This window comes from Zootoca vivipara, chromosome Z1 (assembly GCF_965207765.1).
Source record: "Zootoca vivipara chromosome Z1, rZooViv2.hap1.1, whole genome shotgun sequence".
Classification (NCBI taxonomy): Eukaryota; Metazoa; Chordata; class Lepidosauria; order Squamata; family Lacertidae; genus Zootoca; species Zootoca vivipara.
In genome coordinates this window covers 37,789,437-37,802,476 of record NC_142583.1, presented here as the reverse complement: position 1 = coordinate 37,802,476, position 13,040 = coordinate 37,789,437, and the positions used below count along the sequence as shown (strand labels likewise).

General features: G+C 41.1%; 1 protein-coding gene across 11 annotated transcripts in view; it reads right to left on the bottom strand.

Moving 5' to 3' along the window:
* NR3C2 (nuclear receptor subfamily 3 group C member 2) overlaps positions 1-13,040 on the bottom strand; it is a 136,296-nt gene that overhangs the window by 10,927 nt on the left and 112,329 nt on the right. For all 11 annotated transcript variants that reach the window (XM_060278642.2, XM_088660258.1, XM_035114100.3 and 8 more), the window contains 3 exons: positions 12,077-12,418; positions 10,945-11,089; positions 3,047-3,177 (listed from right to left, as the gene is read on the bottom strand). In XM_060278642.2, coding sequence (XP_060134625.1) covers positions 3,047-3,177; positions 10,945-11,089; positions 12,077-12,418 — 618 coding nt within the window. The remainder of the gene's footprint in view (positions 1-3,046; positions 3,178-10,944; positions 11,090-12,076; positions 12,419-13,040) is intronic.

The following is a 13,040-nucleotide window of genomic DNA, read 5'->3' as shown; positions in this document are numbered from 1 at the left end:
CACAATAGCTGTTTCAATATGGCTCTAGTTTTTAGATGTGCATGTAAATAATTTAGCAACGCGAGACAAGCTGCCTACAAACAAATAGCTGTTCTGGGAGCAGTTATTAGACAATCTTGGTTTTGAAAAAATGCCTAATGGGTGGTAAATGGCAGATCATATATTTGAATGGGAGCCTATTTTGGCTAACCCTGGGAGGAGCAGTTCTAATGGGCCATCCCGGAATAACAAGAATAAGTTGCACACTGTTTTGAGGGAAGGGCAGTGGTGAACTTATTTGCTGTGGTCTTGAAGCAGCATATGTTTGCCTGGGAGTAATAATAATTATTATTATTATAATTTGGTATGAGCTTTCGTGTGCATGCACACTTCTTCAGATACCGGTATCTGAAGAAGTGTGCATGCACACGAAAGCTCATACCAAAATATAAACTTAGTTGGTCTTTAAGGTGCTACTGAAGGAATTTTTTTATTTTGCTTCGACTCAGACCAACACGGCTACCTACCTGTAACTATTATTATAATTATTATTTATACCCCGCCCTCTCCAGCCAAAACCAGGCTCAGGGTGGCTAACACTAGATATAAAACAATTGATTAAGATAGAACTTAAAAACAAGATTAAATACAACATTAAAATTAAAATGGAAATTAAAATACAGCCTCATAGGGAAAGGGAAAGTGGGGGAGGGGATCAAGTTGGTTCCAGGCTAAAGGCCAGGCGAAACAACTCTGTCATAGTAAGGCTAAAATGCTCAGCAAAGTCCCTGCTTCTCCTCCCAGGCTCACTATGGCTACTGAACACATATCCACTGATATGGCTAAGGTTATTCATAAGGCAATTGGGCTGGGAAGCTCTTCTCTCTCTCTTTTCCCCAGGTACCCCTAGACAATGGAATTCACAGACCTTTTCGCTTTGTTGCAGGGGCTCTGTTGGTGGGTGGTGGTGGTGGTTTTTGGCTTCTGTAATATTATAATTGTCCCATCACAACTGGCATCTCCCAGGGGGAGGAAGCCGGAAGGTCTACCTGCACCCGTTAATGAAGCTGGCTCTGGAAACAATGAGTTTCTTGGAAAGGTTCCACTCCCAGAAAGGTAGCCATGCCCTCAATATGTGAAATGGGAGTAATCTATGTTACAGCTTGGCCCTGATCCACTTTTCCTAATCTGATTACGCACTGGGCATTTCATCATATATTGGGTCTTTGCCCATTTCCACAACCCCACCGACAGGTGTTCTTGCTATGCGAGTCCGTTCCAGGAAAGCTGCCACACAGCAACAATTGTTTTCATTCCAAGAAGAGAATAAAATTGTTGCTCTCTTTCTAGTGCCTCATGTATTCAAAAAGCATAATATCCCAACAATCTTTGCAAATAAATCAGTGCCCTATCCAAATCAAATGGTGGCATTGCAGTGTCATGTGCACACCCAACTATAAAACATCATGTGCTCAAGGGGCAGCATCCGACTAAGTCTTATTCAGAGTGGATCCACCAATCTCTACTCTTGAGTATGATTTGGTTGGATGCACTCTGTGTGTAATGGTTTCAATGTTTATAGATCTGTTGAAGACTCGAGGGTTTCAGGTTTGCATAACCAGACATACGTTGCATGCCTCATTTTAATAAAGATCATTTCTATGTGCCTATATGACATTGGCACCCAAATAGATGTGTGAAGGAGTACTGAATGCTTTTTTTACTGGCAAATATGAAAATTATTACACTAGCATCGAACAGAATTAATTATATAAAATTACAATAATCAGAAACACAATTGAAACTTCAGATGGTTGGACATATGCCCAGTTGTTTCTCCGATTATTAAATGTGCTGAGGCAACTGGCAAACGTCCCTACTCTGTGGGCTGGGGAAAAGCAAGAAAACAATTGAGATGTAATGTGTGGTTTCTTCCATGTTAATTGAGAAAAACTTCCTTGATGTGACCATCATTCAAGTTCCTAAACAAATTCCAACAGCTAGTCAAATGATTAAAAAAATAAAATCAAACTAGCTTGGAAATCTATACTGTAATGCAGTATATGGGTGGCATTATTTGGAACTGAGCTGCCATTTACAGCTATTCGCTGTTTTTGTTAAAACTGAGTTATGCACACAGCAGGATTCCCTTCTGTCTCCCCCACAAATGTCAATCTGTTCTTGGAATGTTTTTTGGCTATTCATTTCATATGATGCATTTAATGCTAGAAAAGACCTAGGTTTTGGATCACTGTAGCGCTTAACCTTTTAATCCTGGCACCTAGCATTTTGAATTCTTATTATTTTTAGATTTATGATGAACTTAAGCAGAAATATTATTGCACAGATGTTTAGAATACAGTACCCTTCTACCATGTAAACAACCAGGGCAGTTTACAAGAAAGAGACAAGTTGACAGTAAAATAACAACATAATAAAGTACACAAGCAAAACAATAATTAAGAGAACAGTTAAAATGAGCAGTTAAAATGCTGTGAGCATTTTAAAAGCCTGGTGCCAAACAGGCAACAATGCAGGTGCCAAGTGAGCCTTCCTGGAGAGGGATTTTCCACAAGCAAACTGTCACTGTCTCTGCTTACCACCCATCTTAGCACAGCTGGGAGTGCTGGAAAAGAACTCTTCACATGAGCAGGTTGATGTGAGAACAGACATTCCTTCATAGCTTTAACACTAAAAACTAGCAGTTTGGATTTTGCTCAGAAACAGACTGGGAGTAATATTATAGGGCTCTGCAACCCATATTTCATGTTCCCAACAACCAATCTCTTCTAGTAGCTAAGTGCCTGTATTTTTAACGGACTTTGAAGCCTTCAAAGGCAGATCCACATACAATGTATTACAGCAGTCATCCTCGGAAGCATTTGGTCTTTGTTTTAAACAATTTGCTGTAGGTGTCTAATTCAAAATACTGGCACCAAGGCCTTGTGGCTCCTGCAATCTAGTTCCTTTTTTACCATTTGGGGAGAACATTTGGACTAGTCGGTTAGAACAATATGTAAATTTAGCACAGTTGACAATTATGACTGGAATTAACTGACAAACCTACCTGTGCTTAATAGCAGCAAAACTTTCATTATGGTATATTCTTCAAAGCTAAGTTGCAAGCGAACAAACTGAAGGCTGATCTGGTGCATCCCCTGGCACAACTCAAACATTGCAGACTGGCGCATTCTCTCTCTGCAAAAGGGGACAGAATACAGATAAGAATAGGCAAGCTTGATTGGTAGAGTCCCAAGGCTACGCAAGTCCTGACTTACTTAAGAGTCAAATCACACAGCCATATACTCATTGTGAAATAAGCACAAGTATGGCATGCTTGGTTGTAAGTATTGATGCAGCTCAACCATTGGCTGACTTTCTCCTAAGCCAGACAGGACCTTGTCGGTCCTAATATTCCTGAACTGGAGATATATATGAAATCATAGAAACTTCCTACCCTAGACAGGTAACACAGTCAAGTCTAGTGCTGCATCTGATGACATGCTTTGAAGGCAACACTCAAACAGCACATCAGCAGTTTTGAGCAATTCTACAATTCATTCATCTTTCTCTGAAAAGAAAACTCAAGGATCAGACCTTTAGGAGCCACCAACTTACTAGATGACTTTAAAGGGGGAATAGATAAATTCATGGAGAATGAAGGCCATCAGCAGCCACAAGCCATGATGGCTAAATGTTACATGAGTGTTCTTCTGAATGCCAGTTGCTGGGGGACAGCAGTGGCACAATGCTACTACACATTTAAAACACTTTTAATTTCAATCACAGTAACGTTTTCCCCTGGTTGGGAGCAAAACTTCAGTATTACTAAACATACAGTGCTTGCAAAATGCGTTGAGAACTACAGAAGAAACATCAATTGATATTTTAGTTTCAAGGGAACTGATGCAGTTGAGCCAACAAAGTAATAAGAGGAAACCAATGGTTGTTGATTTTATATACATCAGCTTAGAAAAACTTACACAACCAAATTGCTCAATTTCTACCCCATCCCAGTCCAGTGTAAAAATATTTCTAAAAGGCAAGAGACTGGTCAAACTAGTTGTGCAGTACTATGCAAGCACTTTCAGAGAAGTGATGTGTGAACTATCAAGGAGTTCACAAGTTAATGCTGTGGAAGGACATTTGTATATTAAAGTGAACATCAGAATTAAATAGAAGAGTTCCTCAACCACTATATAAATTTCTAAATGAACACCATTAATGCCACCCTAATATATTTCATTTTCTAAATAGTGAATGATACATGTTTTCCTGGAAATATAGCAAATCAAGCTCTAGGAGATTAAAAAAGAGAAAACTTGTGTTGCAAAAGAGTGAATCACAGGAATAATTTGCTCTTAGGAAGGCTTATGTTAGAATTCAGGTATCACTTCTTAGATAGTGTTTTGAAAGCAAAAAAAGGAAGTTTGTAAGGACAAATGTTCAGAGTTGTTTTCTGTACTTCTTCAACAGTCTCAGAGGAAGGAGTATATGGTTACCACCCACTCAGCTGTAAGGCATGCATTATATTGAAAGCTAGCTGATTCTTCCAGTAGATAAAGCAACATAGTTCAGCTCCTGTAATTTGGTGCTTTTTGATTTATCCAGCTGTCACCAACCATAAATATGAGTGTTTCCCCAAAAAGTATCTGTGATAGTGCAGCTTGTAGCAAGGAAAGGCTAGGCACTCAGTCATACTAGTGTTGTTATTTAGGAGAGGGGGAGAATAACGCGTGTGTACCACGTACACACACACACACACACGGAGAGAGAGAGAGAACAGAGAGCAAGAAATACATCCATTTAAATACAATCACTTGTATTATGCTTGATGAAGCCCCAGAGCCAGGGATTAACCACTGTCATGGACTGGTTGAACACAAAGGAATGGTGGGAGGAACCGGCTGGGGAACCCCCTGGGGAAGAAGGCTCAGAGTTCAGGGCGTGGTGGTGTGAAGACAATGAGTGGTCAGAGGGAGAAGACTGGGAGGTGGATGTATCAGAAGCTGAAGAGGTAACAGGGCTTGGTGAGCTGGGAGAGTCTGGCAGAGAGAAGTCCAGAATCAGAGGCAGAAGCTGAAGCAGGGGAGGAGAGAGGCCAAGAGGCAGAGATTAGTCTGGCTGGCAGGGAGTCACAGGTGACTATTTCTCCTCCTGCAACCAGCTCCCCCCCCCCCCCCGGGTCTCCCAGAACCCGGAGAGGCATGAAAGGGGCAAAAGCTAGCACCACACAGGTGCAGATTGCTCAGATTGCTTGGGATAAACCCCAGAGAGGAGGGGACTTAGGCCAAGTCTGTGCAGATCCTGTTCTTGCTAATAAAGAGTTAACTCCAATGTGCATGGTGTGATTTACTGCTGGCTCGCTCCTGTCAACCACCATAAAAATATATTGATATGTCTATAAGACAGGGGTGGGTAACCTGTGTTACTACAGATGGCACTAAACTACAACTCCCATAATCCCTGGCCAGCTGGCAGGGGCTGATGGAAGTGGTAGTCCAGCAAATATCTGGAGGGCTGCAGGTTAGCCATCCCTCCTACATAGTACTATCAAACTAATGTTTTTGACAGTCGTTCGAGGAAGAATGTTCATTCTGTCTCCATAAGAATATACAAATAGAAACTAGTGCCTTAAACTGTGCCCAGAAAGCTCTAAGTAGCCGCTACAGACTTGAAAGCACTGGTGCAAAATTCTCTCAAAGGCCCATCTCCAGCTGGGTTGTACAAGTTGTAGCACTTGAATAGTCAAGTTTGCAAGTTGTGAAAGCGTCTAAAACCATTTTCAGACCTTTCAAGCAAGGTAATCATTTTGTTACACAATAAATGCACAGTTGTTATTTATGTTTCAAGGAATGCAGAGGTCCTTTCCCTATCTATCGCAATAAAGACTGTTGTACGGAAAGCAGTTATGCAAATCTGATAGACATCTATTCAGATAGTGGCCATGATGTCATTGGCAAAGAGCAACACACCTCACCTTTAAAAAAATATGTTTACTTATTTATCCATTTCTCTCCCAACCAAGCATTTCCCCACTGTAGATCTCAAATCTCAAAGAAGGCCAAACGTCAAGACACCACCCATTCTGCTTTCATATCCTGACATTTTTCAATTCTTAACCTTCTTTTTTCACATTACTTCTATGGAGGCTCTGGGCTCATCTCTCCAATAGGGGTAAGATATTGTGGCCCAGGCCATGGATCAAGGCTTGCATTAAAACAGCACTAAAAACCAGGGAGGGAGTGTCATACAGAAAGCTTCCAACAGAGAAGGCTTCGACCTGTTCACAAGACTAAGTAGCCACCACTACAAAGCAAGGAACAGATACAGAGAAAAGCCCTGCTAGAAGAACCCTATAATCCAGCATCCTTTTCCCACAAGGAACAACCAAATGCATATGGGAAACCCACAAGCAGGATATAAGTGCAACAGCACCCTCCCAATATAAATTCCCCAACAGCTGGTAGTCAGATGTAATGAAAATATTATTATTTTCCCCTTGTACTGTGAAACTCAACCTTATACTACTGATTTATTCTATAAAGATATTCCAGCAGCTTCAAATGCTTTTATGACCCTGATGTTGTTGTTGTTGTTATTTCCATAGCAGTGGAAAAATCTCCTTCAGTAACAGTTTGCTTAGAAATAATAATAATAATAATAATAATAATAATAATAATAATAATAAATTTTCATTTATACCCCGCCCTCCCCAGTCAAAAACCGGGCTCAGGGCGGCTGACACCAACAGAATTACAATAAAACAATTAATTAAAATACAGATTAAAATACAGTATTACAATTTAAAGTGCAGCCTCATTTCAAGTAGGCCATGAATCCAAGCCATGAGGGAGGAAACACAGGGGTCAGGCTGAGTCTAACCCAAAGGCCAGGCGGAACAGCTCTGTCTTGCAGGCCCTGTGGAAAGATGACAGATCCCGCAGTGCCCTGGTCTCCTGGGAAAGAGCGTTCCACCAGGTTGGGCCCAGTACTGAAAAGGCCCTGGCTCTTGTAGAGGCCAATCTAGCCATCTTATGACTCGGGATCTCCAGAATATTATTATTTGTGGACCTTAAGGTCCTCCGTGGGGCATACCAGGAGAGGCGGTCCCGTAGGTACGAGGGCCCCAAGTCACATAGGGCTTTAAAGGTCAAAACCAGCACCTTAAACCTGATCCTGTACTCCACCGGGAGCCAGTGCAGCTGGTAAAGCACTGGATGAATGTGATCCCGCGGCCGGGACCCTGTATGGAGCCTGCAACTTCTGCACCCGCTGGAGTTTCTGGGTCAGCTTTAAGGGCAGCACAACAGTCTGGATGCTGAAAGTGACCTAAGGAGTGTTCTGTCTTCCACAACACCCTGAATCCAAAAGCTTGTGGCAAGCATGCAGCTTGTCACATAATTGAAAATGACTCTTTGAAACTTTATGTGATTTTTTAAAAAAATTTGTAGTTAAAAAAAATAATTTAAGTACTTTCATTTGTCTTCATTATTAAACCCAAAAATATTATTTATAATTAAAGTTGCAATATTTCAATCCTTTTGAAAAGTCAAATAAAATAATTAGGGAAGCCAGGCCTGAAGGGGGTATGGATTTTTTAAAAAAATATTAGCTAAAAGGAACATAGGATTTTTTAAAAGGTTGAGAAATACTGACATACATTGTTGATAAGAATATCTATCCAATGTGTGTGTCTGTACTGCACTTTTGGTACACATTTCCATGAAATCCAGGCCTTCTGAAGGGAGATACAGACAAGCAGAGAAATATGGGATAGTATACCAAAAATACTTGGTTTATTCTCTAACAAGATAATGAATTACAACCCTTACCCATTAAATGCACGAGTGTATACATCTCACTGTCAGACTAATGGCAAAAATTCTCTGGCCAAATACTTAAACAACATAGGTGTTAATGATTTATTAATATTTACAAGATTATAAAAGGCTTCCTAAAATTAGGCCCATGGGATTAACAGAGCGAAAGCAAAACCGATGTCAGTAGGAAAGGCAATATAGCAAATGACCTACGAAAGTTGTGGAATAATACTCTGCTAAATGCAACAATAACAGCAAACAAGCTTTCCCTCCTCTGAAACGGTACAATTAAAGTAAATCTGATATGCTTGAAAATGCAGCCTTTTATTTTACTATTCTCCCTCCTGTTCGGGATACCAGGAAGAGTTACAAGCTGAAATAGCTGAAAGGTCACGCAGAGGTAGCTGCAGCCTTACAGTGTGTTATGCAATGATAAACCCATTGCTCTCAAGTTCAGCAAGGATTCCCACAGTGACTGCACATGACACAATAGAAAGGCACTCATCTGAATGGTTCTTTAACCAGAACACTTATAAAATCAATTAGAAAAGGAAAATTTTTAAATCCTAGCTATAACCAAGACCTAATGTACTGGATCTTAGCTGAAAATATGACTGGTTCTCAGCATTACCCATCTTCATTGCCCATTTCAGTTCATGTTTCACTGATATAGTAGTTGCCAGGGACACTTTTTCATCCCATGTGGATTCTAGCTGCCTAAACATGCTTTCAGATTTGCCTTTCAGTACCACCACAGTATAGCATATTTAAACTGAAAAGATGCATCACAAAAAGAGTTTCCTAAAAATAAGTGCCCCTTCAAAATACAGCACGCCAGCTGCACTGCCCGTATCTATTTGTTGATTCCAAACTCCAGAAATATGCTTTATGGCCCTAAAATCCAGTGCTTATCATTAGGCAATAAACTAGCTGCACACTACTGGTTTCTGACCTACTTTTTGGAGAACACCTTTAAAATCTAACATTGGAAAAATTCTGTTTAGCTATGCTGTACCATTTATTTGTTTCATATTAATCTGAGCATACTGTTCCCCTGCACTGACTCTACTAGGGGTACTGGTAGTAAGTTACACCTGATGAATAGTAAAATCATATGTGAATTTCATCAAACCCTTTGTAGTGTCAGAAAGAATCCCCATGCTTAATGTTTATATATGGGCCAAGGATCAATTCCATCAGTTTTTAGCTAATAAAAGGAATTGAAGAATAGAAAATGTTTTTCGATGTTAGACTCATAGAATCGTAGAGTTGGATGGGACCCTAAGGGCCATCTAGTTCAATTCCCTACAAATTAGCTAAAATAGCTAAGCCAAAACAGGATCATGAGAAGCTGACTTGTGCTTAACTAGCTCAGTATTGTCTGCACTGACTGACAGTGGCTCTCCAGGATTGCAGAGAGGGTTGTCTCTGAGCCCTACCTGGAGATGCCAGGGATTGACCATGGGACCTTGTGCATGCAATGCAGATAGATGCTTTGTCCCTGAGCTATGGCGTCCTTCCTCCTTAGGTCTAGAAGGGGTAAGACCCAACAACTCTTCAGGCCCAGCATCCTCATACAGAGCAACTGTATGATGTAGGGAACAGTGTGACCTCAGGAGGCTGAGTAGTGGCGATGAGCTTTCCTTATACAAGTAGTCTAACTCTCCTCGAGGACCTGCTTGGGTGAATAATGCCACAGTGTGAATCTGGCATTCATAAATACAGCTCCCCATCAGAGCAGCAGTGTTTGCAGTTCGTAGATCATAGAGTCGGAAGGGACCACAGGGGTCATTAAGTCCAACCCCATGCGATACAGAAATCTTTTGGCCCGGCGTGTGGCTCGAACCCATGGCCCTGAGATTAAGAGCCTCATGCTCTACCGACTGAGCTGCTGCGTTGCCATCTACATTGTGACAGTCTGGTTTACATGCTACTTTATCCACAAACGAAGCTCAAGGGTGACCTGAACGGCTAGTCTGTAGAAGAAAACATCTACACTACAGCAGTAATGTTCCACTGCACCCCACATATAACATATGTATCACAGGGCAAATAACAATATTGCAATAGTATAGCAAATATGCAAGTGTAACAGTTTAATACATTCCAGATACTTTCATCACACATAGCACATGCCTTAAGAATCTGAAGACTAGCATGAGCAAGGCTTTAAAGATGAATTTAAAACAGAAAGGAAGACAGACATGGAATGGCTCCCTGCCCCCACCCCCCCCAGCAGTTATAGCTTTAATATAATATAATATGAAGCTAGGAATGCTTCATTAATACATTTTGGTTTCTTTCAAGACTGGAAAGCAAGGGAATTATAATCGTCATGAACACAACTGGGCACACTGCTAGTTGTAGAAGAAGAGGAGTTTGGATTTGATATACCGCTTTATCACTACCCCAAGGAGTCTCAAAGCGGCTAACAATCTCCTTTCCCCTCCTCCCCAACAGACACTCTGTGAGGTGAGTGGGGCTGAGAGACCTCAGAGAAGTGTGACTAGCCCAAGGTCACCCAGCAGCTGCATGTGGAGGAGCGGAGACGCGAACCCGGCTCCCCAGATTACGAGTCTACCGCTCTTAACCACTACACCACACAGAACTATTCTGTGAATATGCTTAGAAAAACCAGCAATATGGGTGTTTTTGTGTACTAAAAGGTAGATAGTCCTCCAAACTACAGTAGGCACCAAAGGGGGTGGGGGGTGGGGAGAGAAGAATGGTGTTTTCTGTTAACCTAGGTTTCATATTGGCTACATTTCAAAGCCAATGGAATGTTAATGCTTTGGAAATAGTATCCGATACAATGGCAGATATGAATCAAATGGATGGGTAGGAGGAAGGTTTCTCAGAAATATATTTCCTGTACTCTCTTTCATTGGCATCCATATTTTGCGGGCTTTGCATCTCTGCATCTCTACTTTAATATTGCTCTATGACAGAGGACGAGATGGCTGGACAGTGTTCTCGAAGCCACCAACATGAGTCTGACCAAACTGCGGGAGGCAGTGGAAGACCGGACTGCCTGGTGTGCTCTGGTCCATGGGGTCACGAAGAGTCGGACACGACTAAACGACTAAACAACAACAAAATTTATTCTTCCTTTGTAAAAGCAAATATTTGACAGATAACTTACTCATTAAAGACTAAATCAGGAGCAAAATAGAGGAACTGGCTATTTGTATGCCTGTATGATCTCCAGCTCAAGGCAAATGACGATAGACACATCCAAGAATATTGGATTAGAGTAATTTGGTCCTCAAGAGGCAAGCTTCTAAAACCTGAAGAACAGAACAACAAATCAAAAACAGCATTTATAAATCAGTGAGCTACTTTACCACCATCCTAAGTATGGAAAACAAAACACCATTGTGCAGGCAGTTTATCCACATCCATTTTTAACCATGAAATATGCTACGTTTTGAAGACGCAGCAGTGGTTAATTTTTAGAGAGAGGTGTTGAGGTTCAGGCTTGCTAGGAAACCATACCCTCCAGGGTCCAAACTGCATTTGACTGTATCTCCACCCTTAAATCCAAGGAAGTATGTGGGGTGTGTGTCGTCTACCCTTTGCCCTGGTATGGATCCAATCTGGATTGGGCCCTCTGCTCCTGCAATTTCAACTGCCAAGTGCATGAGTGGGGAGAGCAGAGCCCTCTACCCTAACACACTATGGTCCCGATCCATATCGCTCTTCCTCCACACTGGCTAGTTTTCAGAACAAACCATCCTTAATGGCAGAACTACATGGCTAACATGATAACTGGCATACTTTGTACCCTAATCCCAAGGAAATGGAGGGAAATCCAGCCAGTATATGTAAGGGACAATTTAAGTCCTTACTGTCATTTCAATTTTCATGGTTAAGCCTCTCTCGTTTGAAATAATTCCAGGTCAGAGTCCTCATTGGCCAATTAAAAAAAATATGAAACAATATATATCTGGGGGAGAAGGCCTAAGAATGGCTGTTAGGTTTCTGTCCAACTTGGAGCAGTTGGATGCTATGTTTTCATGTGTTCTAAACAAATATTAATTTTATTTAGGCAATAGCTTATGCAAAACATATGCATGCATTGTTGGGAGAGGAAGTTTAAATTTCCATTCACTGACACCAGCAGCGTCACACACAAAGGACTATTGCTTCCTCAGAGGAAGCTATTAATTAAATGTTCATACAGGGAGAGTATTCTTACCAAGTTCTTTTGGGCAAGGCATGCCTGAAAGCCACAAGGCCCTTATTAAAGGGCTGTGCTAGAGGTGCATCCTTACCTGGAAGTATCTTTGCCCACTTTACCACCTGGATCATCTGCTTGCCAGCAAGACGGTTTAAAGTGGAGAGCAGGTGTTCTGCTGTATCTGGCTTGGAGCCGTCATACCCAGCATATACAATTTCAGGTTCAATGTTCTCAAGGACCATAGCGGGCGAGGGAGTAAGTGCCGGTGAAACTGCAGATAAGTGAGGAACAAGTGCTGTGTTTACAGAAGGTTCTTTTGCTGGAGCGATATACGTTGTTCCTTCTTCTGGACTTTGGGGTGGAGGCTGTTGCTGTTGCTGTTGCTGCGGTTCATCATGGATCCCTTTTAATTTGCCCAACTTCTTTGACTTACGAGCTGTTGGGAATAAAGGGAAGAATGTTAGCAAAATGTTATCAGCTTTCTTTGTCTCTTCAATTAAAAAAAAGAGTATCAATGACACCTAAGGGAATAGTAAACAGGTCAATGACTTAACACAGTAAGAACCAGAAAGATCAGTTAGTATTTTTTTTTAATGAACCTTGCGTTTTTAATTTATTGATTTGTTTATTTATATGTGGTTGGAGCAGGTGGGGTCCAAATGACTGAAGCCCATACCCTTCTCCAATCTTCCACTCACCTTACCAGTTGTAGATTTGAAAAAAGTTAGGCATAAGTTAGGATTTGAGAAATATGCAAAACTATGTCTGGAAAGACATCAATCCATAATATGATAGACATTGAAGAATTAGCAGTTATCAAAGTTTTTCTTACTGTGCCAACTTTAAAAAAAAAGATTTGCTACATTAATTTATTTACACTGCACTGTACGTATGTGAATACATATTTGGAAGACAACTATCCTAATAGAGATTGAGCATGCCTGAAAATTGTTCATTTGTATGTTAAGCATGTGCATATGAAGAGCCTGTCCCTTGCATCTTGTGAAAAACAAATGGATTAAGTCACCCAGCCTTACAATTATGAGTGATTTCTATTC